Source organism: Oncorhynchus tshawytscha, linkage group LG23, assembly GCF_018296145.1.
Source record: "Oncorhynchus tshawytscha isolate Ot180627B linkage group LG23, Otsh_v2.0, whole genome shotgun sequence".
Lineage (NCBI taxonomy): Eukaryota > Metazoa > Chordata > Actinopteri > Salmoniformes > Salmonidae > Oncorhynchus > Oncorhynchus tshawytscha.
This window is the reverse complement of record NC_056451.1, coordinates 15,758,595-15,781,193: the sequence shown is the minus strand read 5'-3', so window position 1 is coordinate 15,781,193 and position 22,599 is coordinate 15,758,595. Positions and strand designations below refer to the sequence as shown.

Here is a 22,599-nt window from a genome sequence, read left to right as displayed (position 1 = left end):
ATATTTGAGTGACAGATTAGTTAACTGTCGCCTCTGACAGCCCCATGGTGAGGCATGTTCATGCTGCTCATAAATGTGTCTTTCACCTTGGTTAGAATGGTTAGAATGGTTACTGTAAAGAGACCATCCGACTGGAGTGGTGTTAAGGTGCCAAAATACTGGACAAAAGGACTGTAGACAGTTGCAACTGTTTTTTTACATTTTCAAATGAGAATAGAGTAGAAAAAAATAAGAAACTTGAAATACCCTGTGCATCAACCAACCAAGGAAGAAACTCAAGCCTTGCACAGGCATGTTAGCAATAGCATGACTGGGAGGCAGCCCAGCTGCTCTCATTACAAATCCGGTGGTTTTTGTGTGGTAATTTGTTGGTGCCGCATTATGTGGTAATGTGCGTGGTAATGGTAAACTGTGTGGTAGCTGTATACCACTGGTAGTTTTTGACTAGGACGATATGGTCCTATGGTACATTTTGGCTAACTACTTGTCCAGTGGTAACTGAAACAATAAAAATGAGTTTAAACCAATAAAACCTATTGACATAATGTCATTAAAATCAGATGGAAAAAAAACATTTCTATGTTTTGTAGCAAAAAAGCTAGAGAAAGATAAGTGTTTCCCCTGACATCTTCAACCAATTAGTAGTCAATTAGTAGGCAATTAGTAGGCAATGCCTACTCACAATTGGTCAAAATCACACAATGCACACCAATGATGTTTTTGGAAGACGTCTTCCTCTATCATTTTAACTACAAAACATAGAAATGCACCATTTTGACATATTTTTATGTTCTGGTGGTGGTGGATATGATGAATATGAAATTGAACAATTATTAAGTTTCCCCTTTAACAATGCGAGGCTGCTCTCTGAATTCATACATCATATCCTGCCATTGTTCCCTTGAGCAAGGCACTTAACCCCATCACAAAGTAATATAACTGCACTGTTAGTTAGGCTACTGTATAAAACACGTGGTCAACCCTCCATCAGGAGCGCTACTCCTGCTTTGATCCAACCCTGAAACACACCCAAGTCTGTTAATCAAGGCCCTTTTGAGCAGATCATTTTTTTTGAATGTGGTGTGTTAGCGGGAGGCTGTATCAACATTTCAGGTGAACAAAAGAAAGTATATACCAGCGTTGGCCAACCTTGCTCCACTGATCCCTGATCTCCTGAGTGAGCAGACTTCTATTCCAGCTCAGCAATAGAACACTTGATTATCAACCCATTAGGTTCCATAAGTTGAATCAGGTGTGTTAGTGCTGGGCTGGAACAGAAGCCTGCACACCCAGCAGACATCCTGGAGTAGGGTTGGCCTGCTCCAGTTGTAATAGGGTTATACATTGTGTCACTTTTAACTGTATATAGCATTTGGTAACATGCAATCTTAGAATAAATGTTGCTATCTAGAACCTAAAAGGGTTCCTCCTCTGTCCCCATAGGATAACCCTTTGAATAACCCTTTTTGGTTCCAGGTAGAACCCTTTTGGGTTCAATGTAGAACCATTTTCACAGAGGGTTATACATGGAACCCAAAAGGGTTCTACTATGGGGACAGCTGAAGAACCCTTTAGGAACCCCTTTTTTCTAAGAGTGTAGGTATACATATAACCCGGTAAACAAGGATACAGCCTTAGTCTCTTGGGACATTCATTGGGACCTCTTCATCTGAAGACAGGCTTTCATACTGTAGCTCTCCGTATCTGAGGACAGAAAACATCACAAAGAAACAGGCTTCATTATACAAAAATTAGACGGGCACTGAATATTATATTGCTATTGTCTCTCTGTCCTAATAGTTTCCCTTACTAAGGACTGGAACTGGAGAATCTTTTCACAGTTTCCTCCCAGAAAATGACCTGCCTATCCAGTAGCCTACTCTCTCCCTTTTCTGACAGCTGGAGCTGCAGTCCTTTCACCCTCTTCCGTGGCATCTACATTGCATTTGTGGCTTGTGGTTTTACCTTACAATTCTAAGAACATCAAGTTAGCTAGCTAATAGGAAGTTAGCTAGCTGATGATATTTAATTCACTTAGCTCCACAGTAAAGTTAGCTAGCTAGGCAGCTCATACACAGTGGCCTATCTGTTTGCTTTACTTTCTCTATCAGGATATTACAGCATTGGTTCTACTCTACACTCTTAACAGTAAATGTGCCTGGAAGAAATTTTTGTAGTTAAAAAATTGCCACACCAGTGGAACCTTTCCAGGTCAAAAAGGTTCCACGAGGAACCACACTGAGAAGGGTCTTCAAGGAACCTCTGTGTAAAAGTACAAACCGCAAGCTTTTTGTGTTGGGAGAGATTAAATGTTTAACCTTTTTAATAATATATTGTAGAGGCGGGAGCCTATCAGAAGATTGGAGGCATAGCTTTCAGGTAGTTACTTTTGGCCACCCGTTAGAGTAAATGCCATTCCTGTTCATCATGTTAAGCTTGTACACGGCAAATGTCTATGTCCTTGAATATTTATACATGATACATATTCCAATATAATATTAATAAGGTTGCTGATTACATATTGTCTTAAAATGGTAATTATTCCAATTTAAGGATTTGCATAAGCTCTTGACGAATTCATAAGAGTGTAGAGTAGAACCAATGCTGTAAAATCTCATACCGTCCCTGGGAGGGGTGCGTCACCTGAGTGGGTTGAGTCACTGATGTGATCATCCTGTCTGGGTTGGCGCCCCCCCCCCCCTTGGGTTGTGCCGTGGCGGAGATCTTTGTTGGCTATACTCAGCCTTGTCTCAGGATGGTTGGTGGTTGAAGATATCCCTCTAGTGGTGTGGGGGCTGTGCTTTGGCAAAGTGGGTGGGGTTATATCCTTCCTGTTTGGCCCTGTCTGGGGGTGTCCTCGGATGGGGCCACAGTGTCTCCTGACCCCTCCTGTCTCAGCCTCCCGTATTTATGCTGCAGTAGTTTATGTGTCGGGGGGCTAGGGTCAGTTTGTTATATCTGGAGTACTTCTCCTGTCCTATTCGGTGTCCTGTGTGAATTTAAGTGTGCTCTCTCTAATTCTCTCTTTCTCTCTCTCTCTCGGAGGACCTGAGCCCTAGGACCATGCCTCAGGACTACCTGACATGATGACTCCTTGCTGTCCCCAGTCCACCTGGCCATGCTGCTGCTCCAGTTTCAACTGTTCTGCCTTATTATTATTGAACCATGCTGGTCATTTATGAACATTTGAACATCTTGGCCATGTTCTGTTATAATCTCCACCCGGCACAGCCAGAAGAGGACTGGCCACCCCACATAGCCTGGTTCCTCTCTAGGTTTCTTCCTAGGGTTTGGCCTTTCTAGGGAGGTTTTCCTAGCCACCGTGCTGCTACACCTGCATTGCTTGCTGTTTGGGGTTTTAGGCTGGGTTTCTGTACAGCACTTTGAGATATCAGCTGATGTACGAAGGGCTATATAAATACATTTGATTTGATTTGATTTGATACATCCTAGTAGGCCTCAATGAATCTACAAAACTGTGTTCAACCTCAACATGCAATGACAATACAATATAACAGATGAATAGGAATGTAATTTACCAAAAAATGTCTATCTGTAAGCCACGATCCTACTAAACCACGCCTCCAGTCCAGGGTTCCTCCAGGAACCATTTGCTACAGGAACCCATCAAACAACCAAAGTTGCAAATATGAACAAGTGACTAGCAATGGTTCCTTGAGGAACTCCAGGGGTTCAGAGGATCTCCAGGGTTCCTCGAGTCACCACAAATTTTAAGAGTGTAGTGTACTGTATGTTAAATAGGCTGGGTTGATTCACCTCACCTGTGTCGGATGGTAAAACTAAACTCTCTACAGACCCGATATTGGGTCGAATCCTAACTAATGCTCCATGCATTGTTTTCTTCACTGGGCTTTCCGTAGACCTTTGCATTAAGTCCTCTGCCGATCAACTGTAAATATTTAACTCAGGTCGTTATTGCAAAAGAGAATGTGTTCTCAGTGACTTACCCAGTTAAATAAAGGCTGTTGTGTGGTAGATTATCTCTATTATCTATTTCTCCTAATATAAGTTCAACAAACATCCCACCGCTTTCTTGATATTGGTCTTCTCAGATGGGAGGGGCCTCTGTTGGGTGTTGCTGGCCTGCGCTTGAGGCCCCTCCCTCTTGTTAGGCTGATCAATGAGGAATGAGGAGCTGTATTCTTCAGATCACTTACTTATGCTCTGCTGCTTCCAACTGACGGAAGGAAGATCCACACTCACTCTGAGGTAAGCTAACAGATCTCCTCATTCATTCAGAAAAAGACCAGGGGGGATGTATTGTTATCAGCAGGGTAAGATACTGTGTGAGATTACTCATTCTGACCTTCCATATTTAAGCCTATAACCTTCTATCTGTTTTTTGCTGTTGTGTGTATTGCAATTCAGTGAAGGTAATGTAATAACGATCAATTAATAACGATCAATTAATAATAACAATACGCTTTATTCCAATTTTGTATTGTCCTTTGAAGGAATACAGCTTCAAACCATACTATGTTTAGCTAAGCAAATGTGGAACTTTAAGAGATTGACAAAATGAACATGCATGTTTAACTAGGTAAAGAGGTGCAGAAGGACAGGTTTTGTCTTATTCCAAGCACCACAGCAAGAAACACTGTCATGGCGTGCATGTTCTCATGGAACTCTTTAACCATAGCAAGTTGTGAATAAAAACATAGCTGAGATTGTGCCTTGCCTTGGAGCGGAAACTGCTCAGTAGAGACGGAGAAGAGTAAGATGCTTGGGGCACAGTGCCGATAGGTTGGGGGAGGTCAACATCTCACCCTCAGACACTGAAGGCAACATGACACATAGAAAGCAGCGGTATAATGCATTCTCACTGTTCCCATTGAAAGATTGTTGGTTAGTTAACCTACTGAATTGATATGCATTCTACTTCAGTATGCACATTTCTCAGGACAGTTAACACACTGTGGTTTGTATTATCTCCATGTAAGAAGATGACAACGTGTTCTGTATCTGAATTCATTCAAATCAGTGATTATGTAAGCTCTTTCAAAGCAGGTATTTGCTTTGCGTCCTTGATTTTGTATTGACAGTGTATTACCTTTTATTTACCCAGACATCAAAAACTATCATAACAAACAGAAGGGGACAGATCAGACTGGGTGTTCTATGAAGCGCTACAGATTGCGCAATAGAAATGTAACGGTCATTTCAGAGACAGAAGACATATGCAGCGTTTACCGTGAATGCAGTCTCTGCTAATGTGGGAACATTGCCTTTAAATTTCAATCGCGCTGTAACACTGAAGTACTACGATACGGATTGAATAGAGCCCTGGGTATCTACAGCCTGTTAAGAACCAGGCCTATCTACAGTGAATGAGTGCAGTTAGCATAGATGGCATTATAAAGTCCAGCGTGGTGTGTATTCTTATCTCTATGTAAGAAGGTAAAGTGCCTGAAACAAGAATATGTGTTCTGTATCTTAATTTATTCAAATCAGTGATTATATTATGTAAGCTCTTTCAAAACAGGTAGGCCTAATGCTTTGTGACCTCGATTTTGTGTATACTCCATATATTTGTTGTTGACAACTTTGTAGTCATCCTTGGCATAAGGATGCAGTTACACCAGTGGTTACCAAGATGGTCTGAATTAAAAGGTCAGAGGTTAGGAATGTAACCTTGTATGAAACTTCATGTCTTTCAGCAGGTAAAAACTTAGAGTTGAGTGTTTTTTTGGGGGGGTGGCCAATATTACCACTACACTACATTACATATCAGATCCCTATGCAATTAGAAAAGGTCTACAGCAGGGGTACTCAACTGTGACCCTACAAGTTCTGGAGCCTGCTGGTTTTCTGTTCTACCTGATCATGAATTGCAAGCAACTGGCGTCCCAGGTCTAAATCAGTCCCTGATCAGAAGGGAACAATGACAAAATACAGTGGAACTTGTTTGAGGGGCCTACAGTATCCTTGTAAGAAAGAACAACAGCCTTGTTGTTAATTTAACATTATCAAACATCCCTGACAAGGTGTGAAACACATTGGATTACCTCTGAGTCTGTGAAAGGCTTCAGCTCTGGAAATAGCTCCCACAGAGTCTGTCATCTCACAAATGACAACTGTGACCAGTGTGCTTGTTCAGAGAGATAAACAGAAACAGTCACTTTATGGCTAAACTAGACCACTGACAGTCCTGTAGCTGATGACACAATGCCTAAGTCCCAAATGGCATCCTACTCTGTATAGTGCACTCATTTTGATCAGGGCCTTTAGGGCTCTTGTCAAAAGTAATGCACTGTGTAGGGAATAGGGTGCCATTTGGGACGTTCACAACAGGTGATGACACTGACACACAGAAGAAAGAGATACTAGTGATATAATTGCTGTATTTATCGGCAGTTGCAAGCATGTAATTACTGTGTCATAACCGTTTATAACCACACGTTCTCAAAAAAAAAAAAAAAAAAACAGACAGTGCATTTAGCTTATCAACCAGCTTATTATTAGAATCAGGTGTGCTAGACTATAGGGTTGGTGCAGAAACCTACAGGATGGTATAGCGCTCCAGGAACAGGGTTCAGCAGCCCTGCTTATTGCATTGGGGTTTGTTCAGTCTGTGTAAGACCTGGACAACATGATACTTGTCAAATGAAACCAGCTAAAACTGCCCTCTGCCCTACAGGAAATGGCTTGCAAGTTTGGGACATGTCTAGCTTTCTTCTTTCTCCTGGCAAGTCTGGCTGTCATCATTACAATATCCGTGATCCAGGGTCATAAGCGTGTCTTTGAGTCACGTCTGAAGGTAAAAACAACAACCACATTCCTGATCCTTCTCTTCTCAAATAGCTGTATTGACAGTGTGAAGCATCTGCTAAATGACTCAAATGTAAATGTATTACCTCAAATTTACCCAGACATCAAGACAATCATCACAAGCAGAAGGTGACAGATCAGACTGGGTCTCTACAGCCTGTTTAGGAGTCAGGCCAAACTACAGTGAATGGGGGCAGTTAGCGTAGATGGCATTATAAAGACCAGGGTGGTGTGTATTCAAGGCAGGTCTGTTTTGGGGAAACATTTGCTGTGAGTGGGACACACTCGAAAGGAAGGACGACACTTGACTAATTGACTTGATACAGCTTTGGGTAACAGGATTAATGCATGATTTCTTATTAATCAAAAGATGACTAATGTTTAACTCTGTGAAATGGAAACCAATCACCTTTAGTCAGCACACCAGGTCTATATATGAGAAGGGAAAACTAACTTCAACACTGCAGGAACTGAGACTCTGAGGTTGGTTCAAAGAGTGTTTGTTTTCTTTCCAAAAAATGTAGCATTGCTTTATTTAATCTTGCTTGACACAATGGAATGGTACTAATGGAAGTAATCCACAAAAGTGCAAAACCTGCCCATCTACCACTCCAGGACAGGCTCAACCAAACACTCAAACATAGCAAATACTTGGCCTGTTTTCAACCAAGCACTCAAAGATAGCAAATACTTGGCCTGTTTTCAACCAAACACTCAAAGATAGCAAATACTTGGCCTGTTTTCAACCAAGCACTCAAAGATAGCAAATACTTGGCCTGTTTTCAACCAAACACTCAAAGATAGCAAATACTTGGCCTGTTTTCAACCAAACACTCAAAGATAGCAAATACTTGGCCTGTTTTCAACCAAACACTCAAAGATAGCAAATACTTGGCCTGTTTTCAACCAAACACTCAAAGACAGCAAATTCTTGGCCTGTTTTCAACCAAACACTCAAAGATAGCAAATACTTGGCCTGTTTTCAACCAAACACTCAAAGATAACAAATACTTGCGCTGTTTTCAATCAAACACTCAAAGATAGCAAATACTTGGTCTGTTTGAATCCAGGTCTGAGTCTGGAATATGCATTATTCCTGCCTTTTTTACTTTATTAGGATCCCCATTAGCCAACACCAATGGCAACAGCTAGTCTTACTGGGGTCTGACACATGACATTTACATACATTTAAAAACAATAACATGTAGTGTGGGCATGTGTTTGCATCTATCAGTTTATGTCAGTACAAACACACAAAAAATACACACAATCAGTCCTTTTGGACTGATGTGAGGACAAACTTGACCCAGAATCTAGTTCTAGAGGTCAGAGCAAAACGTTTCTATGGATTTGTCTTCATGCCTGAGTGAGTGTTTCCTGTGTTTACAGAGTAGCTGCATTTTTAAAAAATGTATTCAGGTTCTGTCCCTGTTCTCAGCTTTATGGAAGTAATAATCACACCATAATGGAGTGCAATCATTGTGCTTCTAACCAATCAGGAACGGAGTGCAATAATTGTGAGGTATTTGATGGACTGTACTTTAGGGGATAGTGGTTGTTTACCATAACATACGTTATTGCCTTTCATTATACAACGTTCCTGATGAGTGAAGTAATCCTGCAGCAGGAGGGTTTGATCGTTCAAAAACAGAAAAAAGGATCATTTCTAACGGGAAATGAGTTTTGATAGGCCAGAGTAGGCTATAGTTTAGGTGTAGCCTATGGTTGCATTTCGGATACACTTGTATATCGTAGTGGAGATCAATGTCTATCTTGTGTTATTAAGCTATATGAAATAAAAGTTGTGTACGGCTGCATTTTAGATACATTTCTGTACATTTGAATGTTGCAGCAGTAGGACCTACAGTAGTAGGACATTTATTCTGTCTGGTGCTTTAGCGTTCGAGTGAGCGAGAGAGAAAGAAAACTGTGTGTTTTTGGTGAATTAATAATAAGGCTTATCTGTGACAACAAAGTGATCAAATTAAGACAAAACATCTGTATATGAACCAGCATCTTGAATATATAGTGTGATTTTCCTGCTCTCCTCTGTGTGCAGTATGGCATAGTAATTGACTCAGGCTCCTCCCGCTCTACTGTGCATCTGTATCAATGGCCAGCAGAGAAGCAAAATAACACTGGAGTGGTGAGCCAGACACTCAGATGCATGGTCGCTGGTGAGTCTGCATGTTTTTAAAATCTTTTTTATTGACCCAACCCCCTTCAGAGGACTAAAGTAACTTTATATTCACAGCTATTTTGTGAAATAGACATTTTACATACATGCTCAGTATTACAAAAACATAAATATTTTTGGGGGATAAACACATTAAATGTGGATACATAGTACTGAGACATATCCGGTGTACATGATAGGGTTTTCCATTATAACTAGGGTTAATTTTAGATGAATGTTGTGAACAGGGTTAATTTTAGATTAATGTTGTGATTAGGGTTAATTTTAGATGAATGTTGTGATTTTTCAACCACTCCTGAACCTGTGACCACAACAAGCTACGTGGGGGCAAAACCAGAATAAATGATCTAATGATTCTGTCTCTTCGCAGCTAAAACCTGCAGAGCTGAGATGGTTGTATGCCTCATATACTGTATGCTGTATAACATTCTGTTGATGACAAGAATGTTATATAATAATCTACATTTAAAAACGGAGTCTGTATGTTCATAATGAGAGGCAGTGTCACTGGTGAGTCTGCATCGTAATGTGATGAACCCGACAGTCTCACTCAGGTCACAATCTTGTCCTTTTTTTTATTGTACTTTATGCCCTTTTTCCTTCCCAATTTCAATCTTGTCTCATCGCTGCAACTCCCCAGTGGGCTCTGGAGGCAAAGGCCTTAGACCACTGCACCACTCGGGATGGCCTTGTCCCCATCTTTTTTATGAAGATGCCATAATACATTACTCTTTGGAAAAGGACTTGCATGTGAAATGCACTTATCCTCATACAGCCTTTCAGTACCGTGTGTCACACTCCTTGTTATATCATATGTTTAAGGGCAATTCCGCCACTTTTAAACCTCATATTCATCATCTCCAGCACCAACCAGTGTCTACATATGTGAAAAGGCGTGTTTCTATGATATGTGGTTAAAAAGATCAGAAAGTCCTAAAATAATGCTTCTCTGTGACATCACAGGGTATTATTAAAAGTTTAAAAAAACGGTGATTCTCAGAAGCAGCAACCTAAGTTTAGACCAATGGAGGGTATTTTCTTGCTCCCCCTGTCACCGTAAATCTCATAGTGTTTGAAAATCACCGTTTTTCACTTTTAATGAAGCCATCGGGTACAACTTTTTAACTTTATATTTTTTTCTACAAAACTTGTACCGTTTTCACAAATGTTGAAACTGGTATTGTGCTGGAGATAATGAAAATGAGGTTGAAAAGTGGTGGAGTTGCCTTTAAAGCACCTGGTTGAAAGCACTATAAACGTAATCCAGTTTTGTCTAGTGATGCAGTCTTGCTAGCTGTCTAGTGCACAATTTGCTTGTGATATAGATAACATGTATTGTATGACTCTGAGCTCAGTCTGATTTGATTCCCTAGGCCCTGGTATCTCGGATATGTTAGTTGACAATGCACAGGACCAACAGTCCTGGGCGTCGATCAGAGAATGTATGAACAACATCACAAAAATCGTCCCCGCAGACCAACACAATTCAACCGTCCTCTACCTTGGGGCAACTGCTGGGATGAGACTGCTACAGTGAGTTGTGGGTTTGTCTTCCTCCATTGTGAGCGTACCTCACCAATCTTCTAGGTATGGAGTCCTTTACAGTCTATCTGGCTGACCTATCTCTGTATTTGCACTTCTGGGAATGGATCCATGGTAGATACAGAAGTAGACGTGTGCATGCACACACACGCACACACATACTGATCCCACACACAGAATACTAATAGGTTTTACACCATATTTAATCAACCTACTGTAGACCTATTATTGACCTCTAAATTCTCCACTGGACTGGAGATAATATACAACCTCAAAATGTATCTCTCTCTTGATTACAAGTTCACAGAATGAAACCAAATCCAATGAGATCTTAAAGAACCTGCAGAACTACCTCCAATCCCTGCCGTTTAACTTCCAAAACGCCTCCATCATGTCAGGGAAAGAGGAAGGGCTGTACGGATGGATCACCGTCAACTACCTGCTGGGAAACTTCCTGGAGGTACATTCCAATTTTACATTAACTTCAAAACCTTTACAATAACTTTAGAATGACCTAAATAACTCTTAGGCATACTGTATGTATATGTACTGATGTGTGGGGAACTGTCAGTATTGTGTGTAAATGTATGTATAAACAATTTATTTGTTCTATTGCTCTTATGTTAATTGTGTGTAGTTCTGTCCTTGAGCTGTTCTTGTCTATTGATGTTCTGTATTATGTCATGTTTTATGTTTTATGTGGATCCCAGGAAGAGTAACTGCTGCTTCAGTCAACAGCTAATGGGGATTAAAAATAAAGACATAAAGAAATAATGGACATTTTAACACAAAATCAATATTGCAGATAGATTGTTGGTTATATCAGTGTAATAATTATATGGCAAGTAGAAATCAAAACTGGATGGTTTTGAAGGGAAATATATTTAAACAAATATATGGGGGATTGGAAATGATGCAGACAATTATTTCCAATCCTCCACATATTTGTTTCTTATTTTTAAAATATATTTTCCTTCTTTATTATTTGACCATAACCCTACCACCCCTCCCCTAATTGGAGTTAACTAATGGACGACAATACTTAGGCTTCTACTTCCAGCTTATACATATTATATACATTTTATGGACACGGTACAGTTTACATCAGTGATCTTTTATTTTCTATATTTTTTACCCTTCAGCTACCTTCAACCCCTCCCATTTATTTCTGAAAATCATCCAGTTTTGATTTCTATTTGCCATATATTCTTTAACTGTGATGTTTCACAAATGTTCTGAACCTTTCTATTCTCATAGTTTCTAGTTGTAAATTAAAGATGGGCATTTTTAATAAGACATCTATTATAGTATTGATCAAATGACTATGGCTTTTCATGTCACCCAGCAGTGCTTTTTGCAGAGTTAGCTTTAGGTAAATGTGGTGATTTCTCAGCTATTCCTGAACCTGCGACCAAAAACAAGCTACATATGTGCAGTACCAAAACAAGTGACCTAATGATTCTGTCCCTTCACAGCAAAATCTGCAGAGTTGGGTCGGTTGTATCCCCAATACATTCTATTGGTTGCAAGAATTTTGTATTATCATTTAAATTGAAAAGCTGTTTGAATCCAGTTTTGAATCCGGCGTTGTTTTGTATACCAGTTAATAAACCATGTGCTATGGAATCAGCACATCAAACATCTCTTCCCATCTACTTTGCAACCTGTATGGTGCAGCTGTCATTTTTTGTCCTTAAATGGAACTGGTATATTTTTTTTATTGATAAAAAAGAATTCGACCAATTTTGGTCTTCAATGCAGGGCCGACAGACAAGTTCCTTAGCTTCTAAGATTGTTTTGCGGCTCTATATTGAACCTTTTTGAGGACCATGTATGAAGCGAGCCATTGAACCCTTCAATATAGCAACATTTATTCGAGCAGTGTAGGGTTTTTATCAGAATGCATTTATCATAATACAGTACAGTTCTCATCATTGTTTTTCATAAAGATCATCATTGATTTGCAAACATCAATCTATCCTCTGGTTTGTAGAGAAACATATGGAACATGTGGGTGCGGCCTGCCGGAGGGAAGATGGTGGGCTCCATGGATCTAGGAGGGGCGTCCACCCAGATAGCGTTCACCCTCCCAGATCCCAACGCCCAGGGAACAGACATCGTACAGGTCTCCCTCTATGGCTACGAATACAACATCTACACTCACAGCTTCCTGTGTTATGGGAAGAACGAGGCAGAGAAGAGAGTCCTCGCTGCTTTAGTGAAGGTACTGTGTATAGGAAATCTGGGTTTACTTCAAATAGTATTTGTTTTCTTCCAAATACCTGATTGGTTATGCCTGGAGTGCTAAATGGGCTGGTTTTGGAGTTTTGGGACTATTCCAGCAGTAAAGAAAAATAAATACTATTTTAACCCAGAATCTGTTATCATGTCATCCCTCACATTCGTTCCTGGCAGCATTGTCAACATGATGATGATGATGATGATGATGATGCTTTTATACTAAGCTAAGTGCCTTTTTTTGTAATTAATGCAATCCTTCTGTCTAAGTCCATAACACCCATTAATATCTAATTACCAAATCCTAAGAAATCTGAGGACACCTCATTACCTTGACACTTTACTGTCTCTCGGAGATGAGGCAAAGTGCATTATGGTATTAACCGTATTGATCTGTCCATTTCTATATGGTTTTCTTTGCAAGCTTGGTCGAAAAGTGTCTGTTTTGCTAGGATGGTAGATAATGCATGCACAACTGAAGACAGCCATTTTGAGGAGACAATGTAAATAGTGGTCCCACTTTACTTATGGTTGTTCTTGTACCTGTGTAGTCTAGCAACGCTGTAATTACTACAGTAGAAAAGAGGTTCAAGCTCAGCTATTGATCCTTTGGATTCCTTCTTCATGAATGTTCAAGTGACATACTGTAAATACTTTTACTGTGCTCTCTTTCTCTCACTGATCAGAACTCTGAGAACGCTACACATGTGACCAACCCCTGCTTCAATCTTGGTTACAACATGACTGTGTCGGCTGAGTCCATCTTTGGGACTGAGTGCATAGAGACGCCTGCCGACTACGATCCCAAGCAGATGATCACCCTGAAGGGGTCATCAGACAACGGAGCCTGTAGGGACGTGGTGAAATCCATATTTGACCTGACCTGCACAAAGAACTGTTCCTTTGACGCAGTCTACCAACCATCCGTAGGACCGGGGGACTTTCTGGTACAGACAGACAGACAGACATGCTGTATATATATAGGGCATATTTTACAGTTATCTAATAAATATTGTGTCTGTCTGAGCTCCTAACCCATGTTCCCTCCCTTAGGCCTATGCTGGGTTCTTCTACACTGCTCAGGCTGTCGAGCTGAAAGGCATTTCACAACTGGACCAGTGGAACTCCTCTACCTGGGAATTCTGCTCTTGGGACTGGCCCACCGTGAGTCCATGTTGTTGTTGGTGGTAGTGGTCACTGCTCCATGGACTGGCCCACTGTGAGCCCTTTTACACTGACAGCTACTGATGTAGAATCTTAATTTGAGCCAGTGTGCTACAGCAGGAAAATAATCCTGCAGCATCAGGAAATGTGAATTATTAAGTCTGAAATTTCAAAGTGGAAATGACAAACTTTAGAATACACTACAAAATACACTGCAAGTTTCTCAGCAATGAAAGAGTGATCAAATTAAGATCCTACATCTGTATAGCAATTTTCACATTTATAGCTGTGACAGAGAAAGGGAAGAGCATGACATTAGCTAAAATAGGGGTAAGCATAGAAGTAAAATATGAGTAAATAGATGTTCTATTTAATGATGTGGTGTAAGCTTACTCCACCTGAGAAAAAGTGACCATGCATTCCATGACTATTGGGATCTGTTGGTATATAAAAAAGTGGACAACAGGTCAACTGTACTGTGCCATCTGAGGTTAATTTATGAGGACCTTTCCTGAGTGGTGTTTTAAATGGAACTACTGTACACACAGACAACAGATGCATTGTTTGTAAGACAGGGGTGCTGCCCAACCATTATCTAGGCTATTGCAATGTATTATTAGAAATGTATCAGAAGAAATGATTAGAGAATTGCCTCAACACATGGAAAATGTGATGGATAGACAAATGGAATGTTTGTTTGTTTTTCTTCTTTTTTTAGCTCAAGCTAAAAAAGGCCTGGATAGCTGAAAAATACAGAAAGTCCTACTGCTATTCAGCACATTACGTCCAGACATTACTTGTAAATGGCTACAAGTTCAATAAAGACACTTGGAAACACATTGACTTCCAAAAACAGGTAAGTGTGGCAGAATACAGCCAGGTACCTTGGAGGATCCAAACACGTGCTTCCAAATGAAAGTGCAAAAATTGTCATAGTTTGTAGTTACGAATGTTTTCATTGTCATATACTGTACTGCAAAAAGAGAATCAAACAAGTAGAGAGTGACTCATTCCATTGGAAACCAATATAAATGTTGGGTATACTATAATTAACAGAGGCCAAGATATTGACAAGGAAGTGGTTAGAATCGTTTCCTATGCCCCCAGGAAATGGAACTTGTGATGGAAGTCCAGACTGGAACTTCCAGCTGAAGTCTTTCAGTCTGTTAGACTCAATGAAGTGTAACATGAAGTATTTCTTTCAAAATCAAAGCACAATACAGACTGGTTACAGTAGCTTGTTTGACATTATGAGAAATGGGGGATTTGTCCCACAAGATGATGATTCTCTGTTTTTCATTCTTACAAACAAGCAAGCTACTGTCTCTCTGTCCTTTTGTGTTTTGAGTGTCAGGAAAAATTGATGCCCTCCGTCCCATCATCAGAGGGGGTTGAAAGACATGACTTCTTCAGTGGAAGGGAAGACAGATTTTTGAGTCATTTTCCCCCTGGGGGGCATAGTTTTCCTCAATTATTTATAAACGGCAAACATTCTTCTAACTTGTATTGTTCGTTATGCATTGTTGTCTTTCAGCCTTTTCCAATAGACTATTGATGTTAAAAAAGCAGCCAGGTCACCCGTGATACATGTCAGTATTCAACGTCCATCCATGTCTGAGGACGTCGGGAGATGACGTGGAAACCGGCCACTAGGGGCAACAGTGAGGCTGTTACTTTCAATTAGGTTTCGGTTTTGCTAGGGCGTTGTGGACAGGGATGGCAGATGGGCATAAGCATCTATAACTTCGAAATTTGACGTTTGAGAAATATGGATGATTCTAATTCTGATGTGAGACTGTGAGGGCTTGTAGCAAAAAATATATGATAGAGGATGCCAGAATTGGGAAAAGGGTCAGGATTTCTGAACACCAAATCGACCACTCGCGCCTACTCTCCCTCCACTCATGTAGATCAGAGAGGATTGGATAGGTGGAAGCAGTAAGGAGATATTTCCACCTAGCCAATCAGAAGGTAATATGAAGATATTGACATAATTTTTATACTGTATCCATCCAATCCTATCAGACTGAATGTAGTGCCTAGGATGTAGAGGCTAGGTGACAATTTGGAATTGAGCAATGACCTGTTTTAAGTCTGTTCGTCCCATAAATATTTTTTATCCCAAAGGCTGGGGTGTAGGAGATAGTGCTTTATAGGTGTGGCAGTGAAGCGTTTGAGATTTTGCAAAGATGGGTTTAAGCTTCTTCAACTAAATAGAGGCAATGCATTCCATGACTACTGTAGGTATTTAACTAAGGAGAATAGATCAGTTGTGCTGAACCATCTGGGGTTAATTTGTGAGGACCTCTGTCTTTATAGGGATGGCAGGTAGCCTAGTGGTTAGAGTGTTGGGATTGAATCCCTGAGCTGACAAGGTAGAAATCTGTTGTTGTACCCCTGAGCAAAGCAGTTAACCCATTGTTCCCCGGGCGCCAAAGACCTGGATGTTGATTAAGGCAGCCCCCCACACCTCTCTGATTCAGAGGGGTTGGGTTAAATGCGAAAGACACATTTCAGTTGAATATATTCAGTTGGACAAGGTAGGTATCCCCTCTTCACTCTGTTTTGTCTGTCCCCTAGGTTATAGAGGACAGTGGTATTCAAAGGTGGTGTTGACAAATTTAAAATTAAGAGTACATTCTATTTTATGGGACAATATACAAATGTTTTTTAAGAAAGATCACTTGAAACCTATAATTTTATTGAATAAATGTATTTTATAAGAGAGCTGAACATTTTATGAATTGAAGGTTATTTGGTGATGTGAAAATCAAAATGTACCGATTTTAAGGTTGTATCGTTAGATTTGGGGTAGAGTGGGATCGCCATAATTTCTAACGAAAAAAAATGGGGCACCCAGAAATTCAGGTGGAAGAAAAGGAGTCCCATTGAAAAAGTTTGAATATCATTGGTGTAGGGGTTAGGGGTCAGTAGTCTGTCTGTTTTAAGTGAGTCTGTCTTTCTTCATGCAGTCTTCTCCATCTCCTATGGTGTAATCTCTTGTAGGCAGACAACATAAACATAAATGCTATGTTTAAACATGGGCACCGATGGCCAACGAACAGCAATAGTTCCGGTGCTTAGGTTTTTCGGCACTGGTTATTTGGACAAATCACGATATCGCAGGTGTTAGCATCTTTGGAATTTCAAAAGGTGAGAGGACATTCAGAGGGGACATTCAGCCAATAGACTTGCCCGTAATATGCAAAAAGAGAGAGTGGAGCTCCTCTTTCTGGTTCCGGTCCTTGTTTTATCATCTTTTCATCTCTTTGTATGGGACCCAGAACTTAATCGAGAAGCTGACCAAAGAATTTAGTTTTGGGCTAACCCGAGATTACCTAGGGTGTAGGGCAGGGAAGACTAAACTGGGGCCTGTATATACAGTGCCTTGCGAAAGTATTCGGCCCCCTTGAACTTTGCGACCTTTTGCCACATTTCAGGCTTCAAACATAAAGATATAAAACTGTATTTTTTTGTGAAGAATCAACAACAAGTGGGACACAATCATGAAGTGGAACGACATTTATTGGATATTTCAAACTTTTTTAACAAATCAAAAACTGAAAAATTGGGCGTGCAAAATTATTCAGCCACCTTAAGTTAAAACTTTGTAGCGCCACCTTTTGCTGCGATTACAGCTGTAAGTCGCTTGGGGTATGTCTCTATCAGTTTTGCACATCGAGAGACTGAAATTTTTTCCCATTCCTCCTTGCAAAACAGCTCGAGCTCAGTGAGGTTGGATGGAGAGCATTTGTGAACAGCAGTTTTCAGTTCTTTCCACAGATTCTCGATTGGATTCAGGTCTGGACTTTGACTTGGCCATTCTAACACCTGGATATGTTTATTTTTGAACCATTCCATTGTAGATTTTGCTTTATGTTTTGGATCATTGTCTTGTTGGAAGACAAATCTCCGTCCCAGTCTCAGGTCTTTTGCAGACTCCATCAGGTTTTCTTCCAGAATGGTCCTGTATTTGGCTCCATCCATCTTCCCATCAATTTTAACCATCTTCCCTGTCCCTGCTGAAGAAAAGCAGGCCCAAACCATGATGCTGCCACCACCATGTTTGACAGTGGGGATGGTATGTTCAGGGTGATGAGCTGTGTTGCTTTTACACCAAACATAACATTTTGCATTGTTGCCAAAAAGTTCAATTTTGGTTTCATCTGACCAGAGCACCTTCTTCCACATGTTTGGTGTGTCTCCCAGGTGGCTTGTGGCAAACTTTAAACAACACTTTTTATGGATATCTTTAAGAAATGGCTTTCTTCTTGCCACTCTTCCATAAAGGCCAGATTTGTGCAATATACGACTGATTGTTGTCCTATGGACAGAGTCTCCCACCTCAGCTGTAGATCTCTGCAGTTCATCCAGAGTGATCATGGGCCTCTTGGCTGCATCTCTGATCAGTCTTCTCCTTGTATGAGCTGAAAGTTTAGAGGGACGGCCAGGTCTTGGTAGATTTGCAGTGGTCTGATACTCCTTCCATTTCAATATTATCGCTTGCACAGTGCTCCTTGGGATGTTTAAAGCTTGGGAAATCTTTTTGTATCCAAATACGGCTTTAAACTTCTTCACAACAGTATCTCGGACCTGCCTGGTGTGTTCCTTGTTCTTCATGATGCTCTCTGCGCTTTTAACGGACCTCTGAGACTATCACAGTGCAGGTGCATTTATACGGAGACTTGATTACACACAGGTGGATTGTATTTATCATCATTAGTCATTTAGGTCAACATTAGATCATTCAGAGATCCTCACTGAACTTCTGGAGAGAGTTTGCTGCACTGAAAGTAAAGGGGCTGAATAATTTTGCACGCCCAATTTTTCAGTTTTTGATTTGTTAAAAAAGTATGAAATATCCAATAAATGTCGTTCCACTTCATGATTGTGTCCCACTTGTTGTTGATTCTTCACAAAAATTACAGTTTTATATCTTTATGTTTGAAGCCTGAAATGTGGCAAAAGGTTGCAAAGTTCAAGGGGGCCGAATACTTTCACAAGGCACTGTATATCTTTATTTTTGGGGGGCTTAGTCAGAGTTAGAAAAGTAAAATACTCAAGGTGCAATTTCAAAATTTGGTATTGCATTAGCAGTCTACAGTTCTACTATTAATCATCGCCAAATTACAGTCCGGGCACGCAGGGCATGTGCCCACGAGCCCTGACCTCTAGGGGGCCCCATTGATTTTGTTAGTCACTCAGAAAACATATGAACATGGCATAAGTCATGGCAAAATGTGTAGAATGGCAGGAAATTCGCTTTAAAACTGCAACAACAACAAACAAACAAAATCATGGCAAAATGTGTAGAATATCAGGATATTACCTTTGAAACTGCAACATTTTCTCACCGTCCTATGGAAACATGAGTAGAATTGCACAGAATTTACTTTAACATTGCAAGAAACAAAAACAAAATACTACCAAGAGAGGGGGGCACTAAAATGTTTTGCCCATGAGGTGGGTGGGCCCCCAAAATGGTGCTTCATATAAACTTGGTGGCAGTTTCTGTGCCACAACGGTTACTTTGTTTCGTTCATCTTTAATACTGGTTATAAGAATGTGTTGATAGGTGTCAAGTTATATGGCTACAATTTGATTAATGTTTGAAGTGTGATTTTATGAGCGCTTACTAAAAGGTTATTGTTTAAATACCCTAAAAAACTATTGTTTACCTTTTATTTTTCAAAATAGATAATGTCTATTTGTTCGGCCTGCGGCCCACCACTCAGATTATATTTTTGGCCCACCAAGCCCAAACGTTTGTTCACCTCTGGTGTAGGGGCTATGGTGTAGAGCAGGGATTCCCAAACATCTTTGGCCTGTGATCCCATTTTGATATCAATAAAATGTTTGCCACCCCACCATGCAAAAAAAGTGATTTAATCAACGGCCAATATTAACTTTTTAAATTGGTGCTATGACAGTTTATTACAAATGAGTCTGTCTGTCTTCAAACAATTCTGTCTGTCTTTGTCAATTCTCTACTGTGTGGTGTGCCCCCGAGGGGTCTGTCTCTCCTCACGCTGTCTCTCTGTCCCCTCCAGGTACATAACACAAATATAGGCTGGAGTCTGGGCTACATGCTACATACATCCAACATGATCCCTGCTGAGGCCGAGCTGGTGCGTCTGCCCATGGCCAACTCTGTGTTCGGTGGCCTCCTCTTCCTCTTCACCGCCCTCACCATTGTCAGTGTCATGTTCCTGATCATCAAGGCTGTGCGCGCCTGCTACTGACCCCCACTAGAGGGCAGAGTGTTCAAATTACAGTTAAACCTAGTTAAACTTTCCCAAAATGTGTTTTTTTCCAGAAATCTGTTTTGGAAGATTCCTGGAATCAGGAGGGAATGGAATCCTCCAACCAGGATTTCTAAAAAACCTTGTAATTTTGGGAAAGTTCCAGAATATGTACAGCCCTAGTTAAACCCGATGGAGGAAAGTGCTTCTGGTCCGTCCCAGACACCGTTACAGCAGGCAACAATAGAACACTGACAGGTGCAAGGTATTATCACCAGATATTATCATCATCAGTTAAAGAGATTTAACAGGATCTTAAAGCCCACATAGTCTTATTCATTTTATTGTTTAAATCATCACTATATGTTTAATAAATCACTGTGTGTGTTTATTTCATGAAAATAACTCCAAATATATCTGTTATTATTTATTTAGAGTTTCCTTTACAATTGAAATGCTCAGTCTGATGATGTGGGTGTGTTGATATAAATGTAAATATGTTTACATACACAGCCCTGATTGGCAAATAGGATCATCTAGACTAGAGCCTACCCCGCTTACACCTTCAAAGTAGGATGATACATATGCTAATAAAAGTTGACTGGTCATTGATCAAAATAATCAGATCAGATTGTGATGTCATACTGTGGGCCAAACACTCCCTCCCAACCGAACAGTGTTGTTTTGACCTCATACTGAAAAACGGGAAATCACGTTTTGACTGCACTGCCTCTTTAAGCACTTACAAATGCATAACATATTGTACAAATTGGAATTTGTAATGTATCATATTCATTGCAGGGGTACTTTCAAAACCACTGGCTGAAATTATACAAAACATAATAATGTATCTTAAGCTGTTTAAAGGATCTCTATTCCATGTGTTTGTTTGAGTGTTTTCAGTGAGAAGATACACTCCAGGGTCAGTAATGCATTATAAGATCTTGTTCGCTGCTTTAGGCTCATCCCAAACAGACGAATGAGACAATTCTAAGATATTCAGTGACTTCAAATGCTCAATTGGTCTTTAAAGTAAAATAAAAGAGAAGTATTATTTGCATAATGAACTGCTGAGCAAAAATGATTGCCGTGTGCACTAAGTCATCGGCTATACAGTACTGTAGATCAGGAGGTTGAATGAAGGTTGAAGGTAGCATGGAAAACACCTGAAATGACTAAAAATCTCTTTATTACATATTTTGCTGGATGGCATGGCATTATCGGTTATGTAATCATCTTGCATGTTTCTCGTCTGATGTACTATATCATTAAATCCTTGTCATACAGTCATTTTTTGTTGGTTGAATGTCCCATATCAACAATAAACTGAACATCACCCATGATGTTATCATCTCCAGACTCCAGCTAGTTATATCCGTTTCCTCCCTCTTTTTTTACCTTACTTAGCCTACTTCCCCCTGTAGCCTTTGGGTATGTGTTCTGATTCTCCACAATTGCATGCACTTGTACTTTCCCCTTCAGAACGGTGGAGAATTGGGATGCATTTTCCTTTTTCTGCAATCTTCTCGGTCAGTAGCTACCAGAAGGGGGCAGTCCTTGGCCATAAAGATGTACTTTTTCTGCAATCTTCTCGGTCAGTAGCTACCAGAAGGGGGCAGTCCTTGGCCATAAAGATGTACTTTTTCTGCAATCTTCTCGGTCAGTAGTAGCTACTTTTTCTGCAAGTCAGTAGGGGGCAGTCCTTGGCCATAAAGATGTACTTTTTCTGCAATCTTCTCGGTCAGTAGCTACCAGAAGGGGGCAGTCCTTGGCCATAAAGATGTACTTTTTCTGCAATCTTCTCGGTCAGTAGCTACCAGAAGGGGGGGGCAGTCTTCTCGGTCAGTAGCTACCAGAAGGGGGCAGTCCTTGGCCATAAAGATGTACTTTTTCTGCAATCTTCTCGGTCAGTAGCTACCAGAAGGGGGCAGTCCTTGGCCATAAAGATTTACTAGCGAGCCAAGAATTGACATCCTTTGTCTGTTGTGTTTTAATCCGTTCATGGTTGAAAAGCACCTCATCTTCAGAGAAATGTAACAGTTTGTTCTTCATCTCTGAAGAGGATAGAACCATATGGGCCAGTTTCCCAGACACAGATCAAGCCTAGTGCTAGACTACAAATCACTTTCAATGGAGATTAGGTCTATCCATTGAGCATGTTTTTTTAGTCCAAGACTAGGCCTAATATTTGTCCCCCAAAAATAGCTCTATGTGTTATTAGTTAAGATTATAGACCTAGTTGGTAAGGGGTATCTGTTAGATCTGTCCCCTGTGACTCCAATGCCAGTGGATGGATAGTCAGCCTAGTACTTTACAATTCAAGCACACTTCAAAGTGGATACAAAGCAACATTAATTCGTTTTTATGGGTCTGGTTCTTATCATTTATTGCTCTCATCCATCAAGGCTATGTGCGTGTCTGTTATTT

The 22,599-nt window shown here is 40.4% G+C and overlaps 1 protein-coding gene across 2 annotated transcripts; it reads left to right on the top strand.

Moving 5' to 3' along the window:
• Positions 1-4,145: 4,145 nt before the first annotated feature.
• On the top strand, positions 4,146-21,525 carry LOC112222813 (ectonucleoside triphosphate diphosphohydrolase 3). Of its 2 annotated transcripts, none has more exons than XM_024385602.2 (10): positions 4,146-4,230; positions 6,659-6,778; positions 8,849-8,966; positions 10,360-10,519; positions 10,829-10,988; positions 12,522-12,752; positions 13,453-13,713; positions 13,820-13,930; positions 14,649-14,786; positions 19,981-21,525. In XM_024385602.2, the coding sequence occupies exons 2-10, from the start codon at positions 6,662-6,664 to the stop codon at positions 20,170-20,172; spliced, it is 1,488 nt and encodes a 495-aa protein (XP_024241370.1). In that variant the 5' UTR covers positions 4,146-4,230; positions 6,659-6,661; the 3' UTR covers positions 20,173-21,525. The 2 variants fall into 2 exon arrangements, with proteins under 2 accessions (XP_024241370.1, XP_024241371.1); XM_024385603.2 differs by lacking the exon at positions 4,146-4,230 and adding an exon at positions 4,246-4,295.
• Positions 21,526-22,599: the final 1,074 nt, after the last annotated feature.